The sequence below is a fragment of the Nymphalis io genome, chromosome 2 (assembly GCF_905147045.1).
Source record: "Nymphalis io chromosome 2, ilAglIoxx1.1, whole genome shotgun sequence".
Lineage (NCBI taxonomy): Eukaryota > Metazoa > Arthropoda > Insecta > Lepidoptera > Nymphalidae > Nymphalis > Nymphalis io.
In genome coordinates, this window is record NC_065889.1 from 3,050,891 (window position 1) to 3,071,574 (window position 20,684).

General features: G+C 31.8%; 3 protein-coding genes across 3 annotated transcripts in view; 1 reads left to right on the forward strand and 2 right to left on the reverse strand.

Annotated features, from left to right (window-relative positions):
• Positions 1–173: 173 nt before the first annotated feature.
• LOC126777287 (stress-activated map kinase-interacting protein 1) lies at positions 174–4,222 on the reverse strand. The gene is made up of 6 exons (XM_050500302.1): positions 3,812–4,222; positions 3,164–3,553; positions 2,713–3,038; positions 2,337–2,500; positions 2,113–2,254; positions 174–1,449 (listed from the first exon to the last, which is right to left on the reverse strand). The coding sequence occupies exons 1-6, from the start codon at positions 4,135–4,137 to the stop codon at positions 1,253–1,255; spliced, it is 1,545 nt and encodes a 514-aa protein (XP_050356259.1). The 5' UTR covers positions 4,138–4,222; the 3' UTR covers positions 174–1,252.
• Positions 4,223–4,477: 255 nt separating this feature from the next.
• LOC126777794 (dynein light chain Tctex-type protein 2B-like) lies at positions 4,478–8,519 on the forward strand. The gene is made up of 5 exons (XM_050500923.1): positions 4,478–4,596; positions 5,446–5,501; positions 5,609–5,735; positions 6,111–6,260; positions 8,036–8,519. Exons 2-5 carry the CDS (start codon positions 5,483–5,485, stop codon positions 8,199–8,201), a joined length of 462 nt encoding a protein of 153 aa, XP_050356880.1. The 5' UTR covers positions 4,478–4,596; positions 5,446–5,482; the 3' UTR covers positions 8,202–8,519.
• The window catches only part of LOC126777199 (SET and MYND domain-containing protein 4), a 31,583-nt gene continuing 15,900 nt past the window's right edge, over positions 5,002–20,684 (reverse strand). The window contains exons 2-8 of the mRNA XM_050500175.1: positions 12,984–13,534; positions 12,626–12,821; positions 12,186–12,545; positions 11,471–12,112; positions 11,181–11,396; positions 10,927–11,050; positions 5,002–5,278 (exon numbers count right to left, since the gene is read on the reverse strand). Coding sequence (XP_050356132.1) covers positions 5,087–5,278; positions 10,927–11,050; positions 11,181–11,396; positions 11,471–12,112; positions 12,186–12,545; positions 12,626–12,821; positions 12,984–13,308 — 2,055 coding nt within the window. The 5' untranslated portion in view covers positions 13,309–13,534 and the 3' untranslated portion in view covers positions 5,002–5,086. The remainder of the gene's footprint in view (positions 5,279–10,926; positions 11,051–11,180; positions 11,397–11,470; positions 12,113–12,185; positions 12,546–12,625; positions 12,822–12,983; positions 13,535–20,684) is intronic.

Below are 20,684 nucleotides of genomic sequence, written 5' to 3' on the forward strand. Positions count from 1 at the left end.
TTTAATAATTAGATTTGTATTATAATTCATTATATTTTCAATTAGAATTTCATCATTGTTAAAAACCTTTTAGAAATCGTATTTAAACTGAATATAAATGTCAATGATTTAATTTCCTGTAAGAAAAAAATCTTGTTTCAGTTTAATGAATTTTATATATCATAGTTAACTTTGTTTTTAAAAAATTAAAGGAAGTATAATCTTAAAAATAAAAAATAAGTTATGACAACTTAAGTAACAACATGACCCACACAATTATTTACATTACACATACAATAATACAAAATTATAAAAATGTATAATTTTACAACATCAACAGAATTATGTTTAATTACTTACAATTCTCAATCTATTCTACGCTAAGTTTTAGGGAGATAATTAAAATTTATTATTGTTAAATTTAATGTTTAAGTTCTGTATATAGGAATAAAAATTCAGTTATATTAAAAAAATATAATTATTTAAATTAAGTATTTTGTTAGAAGTGTAATTTATCACTATTTATGAACACATTAACAAGTTGTCTCCGTAAAACTTATAGTAAAATGTCATTGCATTTAAATCAGTTAATGTTTGCTTGTGTACTCAACACAGCATAGGGCTCCACCGATGCTAAAATGCATTGTTTCCTAGTTGAGGCACCAATATGGACCATTTTTTATATTTGGACTCTAGATTGTGTGCGTCAAATATTCCCTTTATTGTTTCAATACAAACTATATTTTATATAGTATATAGATATAAATATAAAAATTGCAAAATATTTTGTACATAGTTTAAAACTTTCCCAAAACTCATTTGAATGTTACAAGGTATTATTATATTTTTGATGGTATATTATTATAAATACCATTTAAAAATTGAAAACAAGTGAAATAATTCAATAAATAGAAATATTTAAACGCACGCAAATTTATGGCAGTTACTAATTTCTTCTGGCAGCAATAATTACAACTATTTAATATCGCTAATTAGAGGTACAACTTATATTTGAAATAAGAAAATTTAATTACATATATTTTTCTTAACAATAATTTTTGACTAGTTATCTTATGAATTATGTTATTGTTACTTTTAACTGATAACCAATATTTTTTTCAGGAATTTAATTGTTTTATAAACATTAAGCTTATTGTGCTTGTCTAGGACTTAACGGGGTTTGATAGATTTTTTTTAATGTACCTCATATTTTCAGACATATAAACAAAATATTCAGGAACTTTCAGCTTGATAATAAGAAGGACAAAATCACTCAACTTAGATGCTTTGTGTGAAAACTTCTTCTGGTCTGTAGTTTTTTCTCTTTCACCATTTTGTACTCTCGACGACATGGACTATTTCGTAGATCAAGAATTGTATTCACTCTCTCCACAATTTTTCTAGCAGTATCGTGTTCAGTCTCAAAATCATGTTTCTTGTATGTTGTATTTGTATATGGACTCACATTAACTACAAGAAAGAATTATTTACTTATTAAATGTTTGCATACATTTTCGATTTTTTACAAAAATTGTTTTTTTTTTGTTAGAATTCCAACATTCATTGAATGTGAAAAAAATTCATGTATGATTGCTATTATAACAACAAATGCTATTATATTAGGTTCTGACTGCCTCGTTGGTCTAGCGGATAGATATAAGGCCGCTGACCCGGAGGCCAGGGTTCAATTCTCAGGTCGGGCCAATAAAAAGTTATTGGGTTTTTCTGCCAGAATATTCTCAGTAGCAGCCCGGGGTCTGGAAGTTGGAAGTGTGTACACTCCCTTGCCTCGGAAAGCACGTAAAACTGTTGGTCCTGCGCCTGAACTCTTTCCAGTCTTGTCGGATTGCCGTCCCACCGGATTATGAGAGCTGGGGAATAGAGAGTGCACCTGTGTTTGCGCACACACTTGTGCACTATAAAATCTCTTGCACTGTTAGCTAATCTCTCATGAGATTGGCCGCCGTGATCGAAATTGATCTGTGAGACCTTATTTTATTAAGTGTGCTATTGTTTGTGGCTGTATGTATGATATATATCATAAAAACCAAAATATTTTTTTTTTTTGAAAAAAACTATTTTAGCTAACAAGCATGTTCTTTTTTTCTAAAAAGTAAAGCAGTAAAATGTTACCTGTAGCATTTTTATCACTTAATGCTATTGTATCATGAATAGGTGAATAGACTATTCTAAATATAGTTTTGTTGCTTTTTGCCTCTAATATTTGACACCATGCTACTGAATTTATGCTGTGTACGAAGTACTTTGGCCGGGCCTGTAATTAATTAATTGAAACATAAGAAAAATAAATTTCATTTATTAAAAATATAATATTTTACATATAGATAGAAAGTTACCCAAAAAGCATGTTTATTTGTGACTAGTGGCACCACTTCTACTGTATCTAGAGTGATTCCAAGTTGGACGGGTGTGTTTGCACGCACTTTATGTAATAACTGCACTCTATAAAGCTTATCTTGTGAAGCATCAATGCTCAGCTGATGTCCAATACCTTTATTACCTGTAAGAAAAATAATAACGTTCTTTTTTATAAGATTATATATGTAATAAAAATAAACTTAGTTTTTCACTTGCTATATATATGCTATAAGTCTACATGTATGGCACTGTTTTATTTTAACAGTTTGCAAATGTGTAACATACTAATTATTATATATTTCTTATTGTTTACTTATTGAACTGAAAGTCTTTGAAATAATATGTCAATATTACCTTCATTAATAGTGTTCATAGCCTTTATAATTTCAGATGTGTCACTGCCTGCTGTATTTTGTCTTGATGTATTTACATGACTTTGGCCAGATACTGAAGCTTTTGGAAAACATTGGAATGCTGAATTCAAATCATAGGGTATAGGACAATGTACTATATTCTCTTTCCGTTTCACATCTATTAATCCGAGACATGTAAAACCAAATTTGGAGCAAGGCTCATTGTTGTCGAGACAAGGGAATGCCCAATCAACCTCTCCGTCATCCTCTGCTATACAAAGCCCATAGTCATGCACAGATCCAAGTGTTACTTCTGGATGGTCTATGCTGAAAAAAAAGTATTGTATACAGATATATATTATATATATATATATATATATATATATATATATATATATATATATATATTACATTAAATGTTTTTCATGAATAAAGATTTAATTTATATATACCTGTATTTATAGCAAGTGAAACCAATTAGATCCTTAATCTTAGCATTAGCTATGACACATACAATTAAAGGGTAGTTCTGATGTTTCTCTGGAATTATTGTCATAAATATCTTGAATGATTTAATAGGTAGACCTAATTGTGCTGTGCCATCAAACTTTGCATACTCCAGATATTGACGATGTGGAAGATCAGGGCAGTTCTCTAGTTGCTCTGCTAGCAAAGATTTCTTTTTTTCTGGTTTTTTCACTTCAATTTTTGCAAAAATTTCAGCCATTTGTTCCGGGGTGAGCGGTGATAGTGGATCTTCCCATTTCACCACTTTTATTTTAGCTGCCTTTTTTAAAGCTAGTTCCTTTTTATCCAGCCATTGTGCTGTGTTAGATCTTTGTCTATTTTATAATACATAATAAAAATGTTAAAACAAGTAGTATTTATGATATATTTTGATAATTTGAATAAACATCAAAATTATATCAAAATAATATTGTAAGAAATATTAAAATTATTATCTCAAAGCTATAGCAGTTTCTAGTGTATGTTGAGAGCTAAACTAGCTGGCTACTGGAAAATATGAGTCTTTATTTGAAGAAAAAAACTATGTCGTCTTTATATCATGTAAATAAAATAACTGTAATTGTAAATTTCACCTGTGAGCCATTTCGTCTGTAAATCGTGGATAGCTGGGGCATGGTTCATCTTCATCACTGTCTTCCATATCAGGATATGGATCAAAACGAGTTACTAAATCTCTATCTTCATCATCATCTGTGCCCGTCTCTTTCCCTTTGCTAGTACTCGGTTCATAAAATATTTTATCACGTTCACGTTTCCTCTCTTCCATTGCTTTATTTTGAAATATTTTGGAGAAATCCTCACCTGCCATGACAATTTCACATAGTCCAGTGTCGTCGGTAGCAATAAACGCATCACGTACATTTTTAAGTAGCCAGGCTTTATTATCATAGGTAGCCATTCTATATTACTGGGGGTTTTTTTATATTAATTTAATTTATTTACTTAATTTTTATGCTTTTCTATCCAAAAATTCAGCGTGATACCCATGACATACGTCAAAACGTATAGTTCTAAACAAAAATACTTAATCTGTAAAATTGACACAGATTATGCTTAAATATTGCAACAACAATTGAATGTAATTTATTAATATTTAAGTTGAATTGTAATTAATTGGTGAAGGCTTATATTTTTATTTAGAGTTAGTTACATAGTTTTGGATAAAATTATTTTTTTGGAATGCTTTTATTTGTATTTGCCGTAGATGAACTCTGTAAACGTAAAGTTAAAAGTACTTGCCGTCGCCTTCTATAATCCATATTCCGCGGTCCGTCTGTCAGACTCAGTATTCACTACTCAATTCAGTCGCATACTTACTTGTTGCTACTTGTTGCCATAGAAACGTTTTTACATTTAGGTTTGTATATAATTTAGTTTATATATTCATAATAATATTGTTTCATATTACAACTTTTGTGTATCTTTAAGATACAAGTAGTATGTAGTAAATATAAGTAACTGCGCGTTCGATCAATACACAATTACACAGTGCCATATACATATCTTTGTTAAGTATTCATTTAACAACTAAAGGTATACATTATATTTTTAAACATTGTTTTTATATCTAGTTGAGATTATATTCATGTTTGTATATAACATATTTAAAATAATACGTAAATTATAATTCTTTTAGGGAAATAATCTTTTGTATATCGTTGATTTTTTACAAATGATGTTCCATAATATATTTCATAAATAGTTATATTGGATGTATTTTTATTTTACGAATGAAAGATTATTCTTTCCATTATTAATTTAATGTTTGAACTTTAAACACATTATCTAAGTTTTATTAGTGACATGAGTAATTTCATTGTTATACACACATAAATAAGAACAAAATTTTAAACAATACTATAATTGCCTAAAGCTAACATACAGCGTCTCAGGTCTTGAACACAGTCATAATAAGACTGATAGGGTGGAGATAAGGTAGCATCGTATAGCTTTAACATCTCAATGAATTTCTTCATGGCTTCTCCATATTTTCCTTCTGCCATAGCTGCACGGCCAAGTTTGTACATGATCTCTGTGTCCTGGACACAAAGAAAAAAACATCCAGTTAAATTTAGCTTTCCTTCTATGTTTTCATATAAATATACATACATATATTATGTATTGCAATATTAATGTTGATTGATTTTTAACTTGACTAATTTTTTGAACTTGTCTTTTTTGCTTAAATTTTGATTAATTTTTTCAGTTTTTGGTACAAAACGCGCAACTAAACCATATCAAAAATGGCTGATGAAGAGGAAGGTTTGAATATTTGATTTTTTACTTTAAATACTACTGTAAAATAAAAAAAATGCATTATTTTATTTTATTTTACACAATGAATCTATAAATACTATTAAAATTCGTAGTTGTAGATGAGGAGCCAGAAGTAGCGCAAGTTGGAAGTGGCGAAAGTGAAGCAGGACTTAGCCCAGTGGAAGCAGAAAAACCTCTTGCCCCACCCAAATATGAAGTTCGACCACGTCTGGGCCATAAGTATGTATTCTCTGTTTATACATTATATAATGTTAGGCTATAAAAAAAGGCTCTTAAACACAATTCTGTTGTCTATTTTCTCCCTTTTGATGTATATAATTATAAATGAGGTAAGCTGTGGCCCCAATTTACTTAAAAAATGTTTTAATTTGAGTATGTTCTTTTATAATAATATTATGAGTCTTATTTCTAATGCTGCCTCAGATATTTGTGCTGCATTAAATTAAATCAAAAATGTTGACAATTTAAGTTTCATTAGAAAAAGTACAAGAAGAAAGTATTTAGTAGTCTATTGTCATTGCCCACTTAAGGCTATGTTGTAAATTATATATTGTTGATGATAATATAACTAATATGCAATTAAAATGATTATAGATTTCAAGCTCGGAATGTGAAGGCCATTATATTATCAACAATGAAAGAGCAATTGACGGATCGCCAGTATCGTGCAGATCAAGCACCACGTTGGGCTAAAATTATTTCGAACGCAGTACGGCAAAGAGTTCAAGACCTTGATATGAAGAGGTAACTATAAAAGCTCTGTCAATTATTTCTTAGTAGTTTGAAAACAACTCTTTGGCTAATCTACAAATATTAACCAAAAAATGATGTTTTTTAGTACAGAGTATGAGATGAATTTTAAAAACGGGTCTTGCCCAGTCTTGATCCCGCAATCAGTCAAGAATTACGTGTTCTCGCCACCGGGTCATTTTTTTATTTATATTATCATAAAAAATTAATAAAAATGCTTTACTCAATGAATAACAAGTAGTTTGTCTGTGTGTTAAGTGCAGGGTGCACGTGTAAAAAAGTAGCCTTTGTCCTTCCTGGCGTTCAAGCTTACTTCCTTCCAAATTTTATCAAAATCGGTTCAGTGGCTTAGCCGTGGAAGGGACAAATGGATAGATGGTTACTTTAGCATTTATAATGTCTAAATTTTTTTTAAATTGGAGGAGGAATGATATTGATTGACCTGAATATGTAAATCTGCAAAGGTGTTTATACTCTATGTAGGTCAGGTTTTATTTAAGTCTTTATAAATGTTTTGCATTAAGTAAAAGTGTAGAGCAAGTGTGAAGCAGGTAAATATAATTTATAAAAAGGTATCAGTGGTCTTGATCACACGATTTTGTTTTTTCAATGTTGAAAGTTAATTATTGATGATTTGAATTGATAATATTAATTACAATAAATTTAATATAAACATATAGGATAGTACGTCCCGCATATGTACCTATTTGTTCACACATCGTTACGTTGAAACTGCAGTGGTTGTCGCGTCGCTTAAAGGTTTTTCTCCTAGTATCATCATCAACTTACAATTATATATGGTGTTTCAGTCACTCAGACTCAAGTCGATGTTTACTTAGTATGATATGATGTTGAAACAATAGGTCCTGCCGACCGAGTTCTGCCTCGGCCTTTCTCAATGGTGACTAGCCAACTATGTAATGGACTGTTAATATCTCAATACAGAGCTTCCTACTTCTTTCCCCGTTAGGAGGTTCGGATATTATTCCATGAATTGCTCCAATGCGGATGGATGGATACACATTTGGCAGATTATCATTTGACCCATGCAAGTTTCCTTACAGTCGAGCACGAGATGAAGTGTGAATTCATGTGATTATTGAATTGCGCTTGAATTATTAAATTGAATGGCGCTTGCCCAGGATTGAACTTGCAATGTTCGGTTAAGATCGACGTATTCTAATCAATGGGCCATCTCGGCTCAACAAGCCTACTGCACAAGTGTTTGCGTAAATATAATTGCATTCTGATATTACGATGGGACTACCATATTTACCAGAAAGAGTATACATGGGTGCAGGAAGTGTAAACACTGCCCAATTCCATACTCCGGATACCGTGCTACTATGGAGAAGTCAGAAAAACTCAATAAAAGACTCACGTTGAATCCAGGACGTCTGAGGCTTCATAAGCTAGTCGTTAGATCAGTGTTCACCACACAGTTTGGATCGTAGTCCACTTGCTAACTTTTTCGATTTTGTGAAGTTCAAACTTCAAATGTAAATTATCTACTAATTTTATAAAATGCGAAAGTAAGTAACAAAACGTATGACGGTATAATAGTACAACCGTCGGACCGTTGCCCCCTTTACATGGGCTGTTTCTCACCGGCAAGTTATCTTGCTGTGTCTTTAAATTTTGGCCCGAAGAACCAGGGTCTCAATGACCCAGTGGCTGTTAAATAAATATTTATCAATGACCACAAATTAGTGTGCTTATGCCACTAGATGTCGCAACAATGTGTAATATTTTCATTCATATATTTTCAGATACAAGATCCTCGTTCAGACAACTTTACTGGAGATGAAGGGCGCTGGTTTTAAGTGCGGACAAAGATGCATCTGGGATCCGGAAACTGATTATTACGCGGATGAATTGTTTCGCAACGATACTATCTTCTGCCACACAATCGTGTATGGCGTTTATATGTATTGATGTGTGTATATTACAAGATATAATTATTATAATAAAACGTAAATGAAGTATTAATAAGTAATTAGTCCTTTTTAAACCGACTACGGCGCAGCGAAGGAGGATAATGCATTGTGTGTGTGCGTGTGTTTCTTTCTATGTGTCAGGCTGTGTACCTGATGTATGGGCTGGTTGGGTTGATTGGGCTATAGCTCAAGCTGGTAGGGTTTTGAATGCGTTAAATATATATTTTTTTTAACGAAAAGTGTTTCTGTATTTAAATAAATTGAAACCCCATGTATTTTTCTTAGAATAAAAGGCAATGTAATTATTATAAATATATTTGCAAGCTTTTTTTATTATAATTTCTAATTGTATATATTATTATTAGATGGCTAAATGGCCTGTTTTTAAAGTCGAGTGTGGCTTGGAATGTGCAAATGTGCAAGTCTTGAGTGTTGGCCGGTGATAAATTTTGTCGACTTGCAAAATACAATGATTTAGCCCGTAGTCGGTTATTCGTTATCTGTTTCATATTTAGTTTTCGATTTTTTTTTTAATATTAGGTATTAAAATATGGTTTTTGTATTCTAGTCTTAATATTTTATTTCGTATCTACAACAGATACTTTATATAGTAATGAACCAATCAATACTTTACATTATTTTCTTTTAATTTGTAAAATAAATGTGTTGTATGATATACATTGCTATTTTATTTTTGAAGGAGTATATTTCTTAGTGTATTGAAAATACCTACCGAGTAAAAACACCGAAAAAAAACAGGTATTAAGTTATCTTTCGATGCCGCTTTACTATTAAAATATAAAGAAAAATTAATCAGACTATATTATTCTAACTTATGTTATAAATGCGAAAGCGAGTTTATTGATTTGATACGCTTTCGCGACTTTACTATTCAACATATCATTGTAAAACTTTGCAATCACGTTGTTAGGGGTACAGAATTCTATAATCTATTTCTTGCCTCCCTCCCTGACATGCGGACGAAAACCTATAAGGAACTCGGTATTACCTCACTTTGACTGCCAAAAAGTAATTTAGCTGTATGAATACGACTCGGTTTTTAGTCGTAGCTGTGACATGACAAATGACATAACGCGATCCTGTCCTAGAGAGTATTATGTATGTATATGCGTCAAATATTTTGCGACATCGGTATTAAGACGATTGAGTTTAATCGTAACGAATACCAGCTTGGCAGTGATAACGTTAAAATTAAACAACATATTTGTTTTATAATCCACAATAATTTTCATAAAACAAATTTAAATCCAGTACATGTTCCACTACAGGGTATACATGCTGACCTCCTCTATACATATGAGATGTATACATATACATACAGAGATGTATAAAAATTTCAAAACATGTATGTAGGTTTCTTCACGATGTTAAGAATAAAAAAAAAAAAACACGAAACTCATCGGTGCCGATTTTGAGTCCCGTATCTTTGATTACGATCTACGTTTTCAATTCACGCGGTTATATTAGCTCGTTTAACCTTATTTGATTTTTTAGTTATCCATAAAAATAAAAAAGTTACCAGACCTGTTTGTAAAATATGTTTTGAAAATAAAGTACTTAACGGTTATGCCGTAGCACACAGAGCTTAAAGCGAATAATACTAAAGACAATTAGAAGTAAATAATTAACAAAGTAAGTAAATGAATTGTAAAATTTTAATTAAAAGGAAATTTAGTACTTAGATTTATCACTTATTGTCATATCGATTTGCAACTTGACGATTGTAAGTAACAAATTTTATTTATTATACGTATTACCTATGTATCGAAATACATATGTATCTATAATTCTCTGTCAAAAATAAAGCTTATATTCGTTTAATAAAATACAAACACCCCTATTTTGATTATAAGACTTAATTTAATTTGCGGAAGATGTATACATCATAAACGTGTGACTTAAAATTTATTATTTAATTTAAACGTGCTTGCTAAATATATATCAATTTAAAGTCCATGCTTCAGACATATCGGTAATACGTGTCAATATTTGTACTCCAATTTTCAATGGTTTCGTAATTTGGTTTTCACATGCGGATATTATTACACAGCGTACCTATTACATACGATATATATAAATGTTAATGTATTAAACTGTTGTATTATGAAAATTTTCCTATTGTATTTTGTTCAGCAATAAAACCGTAGGTGAAGGTATATATTATTATGACAGACTGCCTCGTTGGTCTAGTGACTTGATATAAGGCCGCAGACCCGGAGGTCCTGGGTTCAATTCCCAGGTCGAGCCATTAAAAAGTTATTGGGTTTTTCTGTCAGAAAAATTCTCAGTAGTCTGGAAGTTAGAAGTGTGAACACTCCCGTGCCTCGGAAAGCACGTAAAGCCGTTGGTCCTGCGCCCGAACTCTTTCCGGTCGTGTCGGATTGCCGTCCCTTCGGATTATGAGAGTTAAGGAATAGAGAGTGCACCTGTGTTTGCGCACGCACTTGTGCACTATAATATCTCCTGCGTAGTTGGCTAATCTCTCTTGAGATTGGCCGCCGTGGCCGAAATCGGTCTGGAGGACATTATTATATATATTTATGACAATCAATCTAACCGAGTTGTTATGGTCTAGTTTATTTGTATTTTGGATAATTTATATTTGTAATGTGATTGTGTGTGTATGTAAACTGTATTATTTTATTTTTTTATAATAGTTTCTTAGGAATGGTTCTGTTAGGAAATAAATATCATAAACTTACTTGTAACGATTTCAATCCTCTCAGAATGTTGGTATATTGTTGACACAGACCACATTGAACCATAAATTCTTTACAATCATACGGCACTGGTACAACATTGGGGCAAGGGCGATCAGAGTCGCATCTGAAATAGATTTTAAATATAAAATATATATTTTTTTGTTTTGCTTAAAAATCTGAACCCTACTTACTACAACTTTTAATAGTTTTTAATACCTAGACATATTTCATTAAATTAGAATTAAAAAACTTACTTAAAACGCATATAGTTTTCGGTCATCTCAGCGTACGTTGGCCAATTTTGTTCACAAGGAGTACAAGTACAGTCGAACCAATACTGATCTTTAAGATCAGCTTGACGTTTCTGTTTTGAAACTGTTGTAAATATGGGTCCATAGTTTTCAGCGACTTCTTGGCCTTTCTTTATATTTTTTACAGCTCGTACAACGACGTACGGACCGCAAAAATATCTGCAACGAAAGTACTTGGAATGAGAATTTATAGGAATATTTTTATTTAGTGGTTGATTTTGTTATACTTTTACCTTACAACTCCTGGGTCACATGAGTGGTTAAAAAGTGCGAGAGTTGAAAAGACTGCACCTGCTAAAAATATAGATTTTCCATCGTGTTTTATGATGTATTGCCCCGCTTTTGGCTTGGGGCAATGCAGCTCAAATACCTCGTGCGCATTGAACTGAAGTATTTGAAGATTCTTCAAAATAAGGCTACCAAATAAAGCGATATCGTCGCTGTAAGCTTCTCCGATTTTCATTGTCTTCATTTCGTCAAGTCCTATTTCTCTTTCCCTATGTTTACCTTCGAAATAGCCACTTAATTCTAAAAGTTTGAGTAAAAATAATGTCATTTGACTCCTGTGCAAAAAATCTTGCTTTGTTCTTTTGTCTTCGTGTGCAACTAAATGGAATATATTTTTGTAATCGTCAGTTTTATATATCCCTGATGGTTTACTCTCCAAATCGTTGTATATTTGCGTAAAATATTCTTTCGGTTTTTGGGTGATCATTCTTACAGCAATATGGCAAGTTATAGAACAACCTGATTTCCATAGGAGCGGTAGAATATGGCACTCGTATCCGTGATAAGATTGGAATGCAGTTTTTAAGCATTTATCACTGCAAAATATTACATTCGGACATTTCGGACACGGTACGGGAATTGGACATCTGAAAGTATGGAATTGCGGTTTTATAAGATGAACAATAATATGAAATGAAATAACTGTGAAAGTGAACCGACTTTATGAAACAATTATGACAGTGTGTTTTGCAATATTCGCCTAATAAAACGCCACTATGAGGTTTTTCAATAAGTAAAACCTCGCCAGCCTGTATGTCTTTAGCCGCTGTAGCAAACCTGCCCTTTTCATTGTCATAATCAATTTGAATAGCGTCGGAAGCAGCCGGGTATTGGGAGTTTTGCTTCCCAGGCAACTTGGGTTTCGGTGGAGTTTTCTTTAATGGTTCGGGGTCCTTTGGATTTCCAGCTAGTACTAGTCCTTTATTTAAAACTTCCAACATGAGTTTTGCATCTGTTCTCAATTTTTGTTTTTTTTCCTTGTTTAAATTGTTAGCTTCATCCAAGGCAATGATTGTGTCTCTGTAATTTATAATTAAATTTAGAACCGTATATTTTGATAAAGCCATTCGATTTATATTATTATAGAGTCATGAACTTACTGAAAAGCTTTAACTGCCTCTTGGTTCCTTTTTAAAACGAGTAGGCATCGGGCTCTCCTCTCATAAACTTTATACCTTAAGTGCCGAGGATAACCCAATGATAGACAACGTTGTATATCTGAAAGAGCATCTTCAAATTGTTCCAAATGATTTAAAGCTGCTGAACGATTCGCATAGACAATTGACATCTCTTCACCTGCGAATGAACAATAATTTAATAATTTTTTTAATTAAAGCATTTTTATTGCTCTTTTTCTTCACCAAAAAAAGTAACCTATTTCTTGTCATTTATTGCACTATATTTTATATTTGGTTTCCAAATGTTATTTGATATGTTTGTTTTTTTTTAACTACTTACTCTCTTTTTGTGGCATAAATAATAAACTTTGACTGTACAATTGTAACGATTTGATCCAATCGCCTTTTTGGACGGCTTTGTTCCCTTCATTTTTGAGAGCTCGAGATTTTTCTAATTCCTTTTTAACTGGAAAATCACCGCCGACTTCCACGTCACGTACATCAGTTGAGAGATCGTAATTTTTAATTATTGGTAGAGAGCTCAGGTACAAAACCCGTTTTGAATTCGATTCTAAATTTGCGAAATTATTTCTTGTCACGTCGTCTATTGCGTTGTTTATATTATCATGAAACTTCTTGAAGAATCCCTCAATATTTTGCGCCATGGTTCGGTATTAAGGCTTGGAATTTTGTTTTTCTTTCAATATTATTTAAAATCTCTTTAGGTGAATTTTTAAATCTTAATAATCATTTAATTTTAAGGTTAATCACTGTAGTTTTAAGAAAGCCGGCTCAACGTGTCGACGACTGTTCCGTATTTCTATTTTTATATTTGGAGCACTCGCCTGTTGATCGCTTCAGAACGAAGTTCGGATCATTTCACGTTTACATCTTTAATTAAAATTACACAATTCTATTTGTTGTTACGTATGCTAGCGACTAACATTTTCTGTTACCGTTATTACCTACATGAAGTGTACATTAAAGTTGTCGATTGAAGTAAGGAACGTAGTAGAATATTACAATTTTATGGGCAGATTTAGTAATTTTGTTGTCAGTTTAAAAAAGACGTAATTATTACTTGTTTCTTTTATTATTATAACCGAGAAACATTGGAATTACGTCAATCGGTGGAAAAATTACGTGTTATAAACTCATCTCAGTTGTTCTCGAAAATATGAATATTATATACTTAACTGTAATGGTGTGTTTTTATATGACTGTATTAACATAAAGTGCCTTCAAATTGCGGTTCTATAATTATAAAGATAATGATTTCGGAGTATCATAAAAGTGCTGAGAGTAGTACAACCTTCTTTTTTGCATTTAATTTTTGTCTGTCTTTGCGAACATAACACCGAAATAGTTGGATTTTTATTGCACATAAAGTGAAAGATATTCCTATTTTATTTTTAGACGGCTTACAAAAGTGTAAGTTATATATGAATTATGTACAAGTATCTTGAAATTTAAACTTAAACAGAAGTGGAAAGTATTTCAATTGTTTAATTATAATGACAACTTAAAAAAAAAACAATTAAATAGCTGATAATAAACATCTAAATCAACAATAAATTTTTGAATAAGTGTTACATTGCCTATAGAGCCTTACGATTAACGGTCTAAAGTTTCAAAGTGCTTTATAACATTGTATTAGCGCTCTTTCGTGGTATAAAAAAAGAAGTTTGCTTAGAATTTTTACAGCAAGTCCATAATACTTAGTTTCTTATAAATTAACCAGTTCGTAACAATATATAGCATAACTATAAAAAATTACACCTTGAAGTAATAAAGCGTAATCTCAGTTAGTGCAGTATTATTATCGTGCGGGACGAGCTCCTCGAATACGAAGAATTTCGTGAAGGTCACATCCATCCATCCATGAATCCTGCGGATCATCGAATGAAGCTATAGGTACACCATTACACTAGGGTTTAAGGGATTTCTTTCAATCAAGAACAACTATTTTTTATTGCATTAGCGATGAGTTTTTTGTTTCAATAAAAAATACACATATATTTGTACTCTATCAACTCATGATTGTAGCCATGTTTTATAAATTTAAGCACATTACCAAAATGTGCAATCTCTTGCTGAAAATCAAGCAGAGACTTGGGCCTGTGCCTGTCTGTATTTATTTTAATTATTAATATATTTATTATTTGTCGCATGGTAATCTAAGAGGAAATAGAGAGAAAACCTGTGTCTTCACATACACTTTTATATTCGTTCCCATCTTCTCAATGTGTAATGCGTACATAGGCGGACAGATAATAAAAAATAATAAGTACAGTCGTTTAATTTTATTATTTATATTAGAATAAATCGGTAGTTAATAAGATCGCCTTTCGCATTGCATTTTTTTATTTCTATTATAATTCAATTTGTTTAACGGTGTGTACAATAAAGAGTATAAATAAATAAAAAGAGAAAAGGGGCGATTAGACTATAAATATAAAATTTATAACTGTTTCAGTTATAAATTTTAATTATGAATTCTCAAAGGAATTCCACGTGTAGCTCAAAATTATCGTTACCCGAAAAAATGTTAAGTAGCCGTCGCGCAAAAAATAATGGTACGCACCATCTTGTTTAGGTAGTTGACCGCCCCTGGACTCCGGCTCGCTGCATTCTTATACGAACAATCAATTTTTTGGTACGACCTTTCTAGAATTTTCTGAGAGCGTTGACTCATATCAACAATGGTCTGTTTTTTCGTTGCGGAAAAGCCCAAACACAAATGTATATTATACTTGTTTACAATTCAACAATTAAAGGTGTATTATCTAAGAATCATACAAAAAGTGGAGTTGGAATATACAATTAAAATATTGTATTTGTATATGTTCAGAATAACACTACTATGTTTTTGATTAATTAATCATTTGTATGGAACTCTAATTTTTTCATGAAAAATCTTCGAAATGTTACCATCAATTTTATTACGTAGCTGCCAATAAGTGTATGTCTTTTAGTAATATTGTGTAAATGGTCTTCGTAATGAACATTAACTTAAGAGTTAAGTTTTTGACAGCAACATACATAGCTAATATTTAATGCCAGCACGGTTTTACCCGCATTAGACGTTATTGCACCGTGGGTCACAGCGTGATGTTATATACCTATAACCTTTTTCAATAAATGGGCTAAAAAAATCAAACTAGTTGATAGTTTAGATAAACAAACCAACTCTTCAGCTTTATATTGTAGTATAGATTGATAGATAAATAGATCAATTATAATAAATGTATATAGAGCGATATACATGGGTAAACGTTTTGTTGATATGTAAACACGTCTTTAGAGATGCTTGCTGTTCATACGTTTTATACCCAGCCTTAAGTTCGTTGAACTTTCGAGTGGTCTCAATCAGACGGCTAAATATTTATTTTATTTTAGTATCGATACCTTGCCCCAGATGAATCTATTGACTTAGCAAGTTGGAAACATAGTGTCCGAATATACAAGTCGGTTTCTATGGTCATACTTATACTGGTTTATTATCTATTCTACCAAAATTGTCATTCTTATGGATACACGACAAGGGGTGTGACTTCACGATAATGTCGTGCTTCAATCGTCCATGTATATCAAATATTTGGGACTCACCCTGAACATTGAGGGTCTAATTTCCCATATGGCTGTAGAACTAAATCACTCTTCTCCCTTAGACGAGTTCCGTTCAACTCTAGTGGCACACGGCACGTGAAGAGCAGCTTATTTGTATGTGAATACAATTTACGGCTTAACTGGTCCGTATGGAGAATGACCCATTGCAGAGATTTAGTGGGTAAAAACCCTACACGCCATAAAGCCCGGTACCGAAAATTAGAAAATTGATCTTATAAGTTTATTTTTACTTCTCGTGTTTAGACAGTAAAAAGCCGAGATGGCCCTGTGGTAAGAACGCGTGAATCTTAACCGATGATCATGGGTTCAAACCCGGGCAAGCACCACTGAATTTTCATGTGCTTAATTTGTGATTATAATTCATCTCGTGCTTTACGGTGAAGGAAAACATCGTGAGGAAACCTGCATGTGCCTAATTTCACTGAAATTCTGCCATATGTGAATTCTACCAACCCGCATTGGAGCAGCGTGGTGGAATAAGCTCCAAACCTTCTCCTCAAAAAGAGGAGAGGAGGCCTTTAGCCCAGCAGTGGGACATTCACAGGCTGTTACGGAAGTTTAGACAGTAAGTGCCACTATCTCTACTAACTAATATTCCTGTAAAACACCCAAAGTGGTCGGGCTCTGAGATTATTAGCTCAAGTAGAATTCGGTGTTAACTATTAAGAGATACAAAATAAATAGATCACTTGTTATAAAACTCTGTGCTGTGTTGATAGGTTGATACTACCTGAAGTGTAACACGATAAGGATTCTGGTTTCTTTTTGCTCTACATATAGACAAGTTTTACATAATGCATATGTAACTATACCGTTTCAATGATCGATCATTGGTGTCATAGTGTTGCTCTTCCGTGCCCGCGTGTTGCGTCTGTTCCATTCATGCGTGTGCGGAATTTCTCCGAGCACAATCTTACTACGGCTTGTTCGATTTATTATCTGTACCATTACTCAATACAACATTTGAGATTTAATTACTTTTCGAAATCATTACAATTTTTTTTACAATATTTTAATTAATGTAATATTTAAAATTATTTGTGCTGTCAGGCAATGATTTCATTAATCATAGCTGGGTATTTCTCGCTTTGTAATTAATAAATTAAGTATGTATATTGGCGCTACCGGACTTTGAATAGCAATGAATCAATAGATTGAATCAATTCACGACTATCCACTATGCAAGTATTCCGGAATGGATTTAATTCTCATTATGTCCATCTGTGATACGCATAACAAATACTATTATGACTACAGTTTTCTTAAAGTCGTGACATAGAAATACCGTTAGTATAACATTTAACATAATAAGTGTACAATCAAATGTAGTTTATATATCAAAAGCATAAGAAGTATAATGGCATGTACGCTTATCTGAATTTTTGTACAACTTATTACGTAAGGGTTTTCTTGAAGTGTTACTCACTGTGTGTTTGAGATTATTAGATTAAATCGATTATAATATTCTATTTGGAGATTCTATTGTAGTTAATCCTCAGAAATAATAGGTATTGAGTAAGCACTTGCTTATATTGACGTAATTAAACAATAAATATGTGTAAGTAAAAATTTACGACTTGTGACAAACATAGAAAATGATACTTTAAAAAACAGATATATACTTTTATTAATTCCATTACAGCTTCATGGCATATTCAAAAATTAGACACAGCTCATCATTTATATTAAGCAGTGCAATATCACTAATATGATTTGTTAACAAATTGCTACTTCTTACATTAATAAAAGTAAAACTAAACTAAGAAAGTAGTAACATCAGACAATTTAACGTCGAAAAACCCCATTAAATTGCTTAGCATTAAATTATTTATTTATTAACGTCCAGCCAGTTGCGCAGAATATATATACGGGTACAGTTTGTTTGCAAGCAGGTGTAAGGTCTGTTGCTGTACTCTCATAACCAGAAGTTACGGTAATACGACACGATGGGAGTGTAAATAAGCATTATATTCTTTTAAACTCGAGGCGGCTACTGAGAATTTCTTGATGCAAAAACCCAGTAGCTTTTTCTGAACTTGGGATCTACAGATTTTTAAACTAGCCATAAGACTAACGATGCAAAATAACTACGCAATATTGCTTCTTCAGTACAAATTAAATGTGTTGTGCTACATTTCCTCAGCATTCATTATTGTGTAATAAAAAATATTTTGTATACTTCTGAGAATTTTTGTAATTTATAACATGACAATTTACAAATAGTAATAATAGTATTATGTTCCGGGATTATTATACTGCCATATTGAGCAATGTGATAAATCTTATGAATCATATAAACTAACACTTTATAATTGCAATAAAACACGCATCTCTAAGAATGATGTTAATAGGCTCTCTGTGAATTCTCATACTGTATTTATACATATTTTAAAAATTACTTTACCATTTTAGGCGAAGTAAAAACATTTTTTTTTTCATGCATTAAATATTTTGTATATAATTTTTATTATAATATTATAATAATGACATTATTTATTATTTAATTTTGACATTTTTTAAAATTACTAATGATTTTTTCTTACTTTTAATTTGAATTTGATTAGATGAATCTGGAAGTGCCATGTACACTTGTAATTGACATGCATATTAGATATACTATTATTGTTTCATAAATTAATCTTTTAAATGTTTTATATGTATGTTGTAAGTGTGCTATTATATATAAATAATAATAATATAATAATTGTTGAAATTAGCTATTTCAGATAGGCAATACCTTTACGTCGATAAAGCGCGTAGCATATATTATCTGTGCAATTACAAATTAGTCAATTTAAAAGACATAATTATCAGAGTCCCTTTGAAATTTACGTGAAAGTTAATTTGTTTGTTATAAGTAGATAATTTATGCACATTTTTATAATTTTAACTGACATTATTACGCAATGTCGCTAGTAAATTTACGTGCCAAAACTTTTAAGTTGAAACCCGCAAATATTAATTATTATTGTGTTCGCTTCTAAGTTAAACAGAATTATAATAATAATATTATAAAGCCTTTTTTATTTCCTTAACATACAGAAAATTAATAACATAACAATATATTTATTTATAGTTATTCCGTTAAGTTCCTGGCCTCCTCTAACAGTTGCCAGGATGTTAAATTTCATCTAGTGACCAATTTTGACCATCATTTAATCTGAGCTACATTTAGTCTTGGTATTATGGCCAATATCCTTTTTTTTCATGCGGTGGAAATCTTCAGAAAGGTACCCTCGTCGTTCCGCCCTTTCCTTCTGGACCATGACGGTCTTACAGAAGGAGACTACGATTCTCAGCGGAGCGTCGCCGGCACGATTGCTCGCAGGAAGTAAAATCATATCATACCCTAACACGAACGATAAATGACAAATCTGAAAATGGTTAAAGTTATTTTATCTTAATATTATGAATATAATAATTATTTAAAAGTTTAATGTCTTTTAATCATACAATGAAATGTCATAAACAATGTCATAAGCAAGGTGAGCGTGTCGGTATTCATCCGGCGTTTTGCTAAGTGATGTCCCCGAGGATGCGCGTACGCATCAAGCATTAATAATCTTTGTTATCAAGCAACAACCATACTTCCGAACTAACATTTTAATACTGATATGATTTTATATAAACTTGGTAAGTAGGTAATCTTTTAGTGGTTATTGAACTAATTAATTAATTTTAGTGGCTGTTTCTTTGAACTTTGTATGATTAGCGCTGAATTCGCTCTGCTGGCTGAAATGGGTTATCATAATATTACATAATACATTTACTGGTGGTAGGGCTTTGTGCAAGCTCGTCTGGGTAGGTACCACCCACTCATCAGATATTCTACCGCAAAACAGCAACTTGATATTGTTGTGTTCCGGTTTGAAGGGTGAGTGAGCCAGTGTAATTACAGGCACAAGGGACATAAAATCTTAGTTCCCAAGGTTGGTGGCGCATTGGATATGTAAGCGATGGTTGACATTTCTTACAATGCCAATGTCTAAGAGCGTTGGTGACCACTTACCATCAGGTGGCCCATATGCTCGTCCGCCTTCCTATTCTATAAAAAAAAAAAAAAAATATAATTTTAATGAGAAAAATACATGATAAATTGTAATTAATTTGAACAACTGTAAAGGTTTTAAAGGTTGTTTAAATTTAATTTAGTCTCATATTTTACATCAAAAAATAAATATAGTATTGTAGTTGTAATGGTATAATACACAAAAAACAACAAGAACTACGAACATTTTCTTTTATATTTACCAGGAAGGCAGATGGCTCAGCCTATTGCGTTTATTTTTAATATTTCAAATTATTTTTGTTATTTTTCTTGCAATGTTTGTTGAGTCAAATTAGTTAGGTTAGTTTGTGTCGGTCAAATCTTGCAAGTAAAATTAAATTTTTACATGATGGTTCTGTTCTG

Coding starts and splice junctions, on each gene's coding strand:
- LOC126777287 (XM_050500302.1), bottom strand. CDS start 4,137: ATGGCTACCTATGATAATAAAGCCTGGCTACTTAAAAATGTACGTGAT. Junction 3,039..3,163: donor TTCACTTGCTATAAATACAG/GTATATATAAAT, acceptor CTTTTTTTTCAG/CATAGACCATCCAGAAGTAA. Junction 2,255..2,336: donor CAAATAAACATGCTTTTTGG/GTAACTTTCTAT, acceptor AATTAATTACAG/GCCCGGCCAAAGTACTTCGT.
- LOC126777794 (XM_050500923.1), top strand. Junction 5,736..6,110: donor CGACCACGTCTGGGCCATAA/GTATGTATTCTC, acceptor AAATGATTATAG/ATTTCAAGCTCGGAATGTGA. Junction 6,261..8,035: donor CAAGACCTTGATATGAAGAG/GTAACTATAAAA, acceptor ATATATTTTCAG/ATACAAGATCCTCGTTCAGA.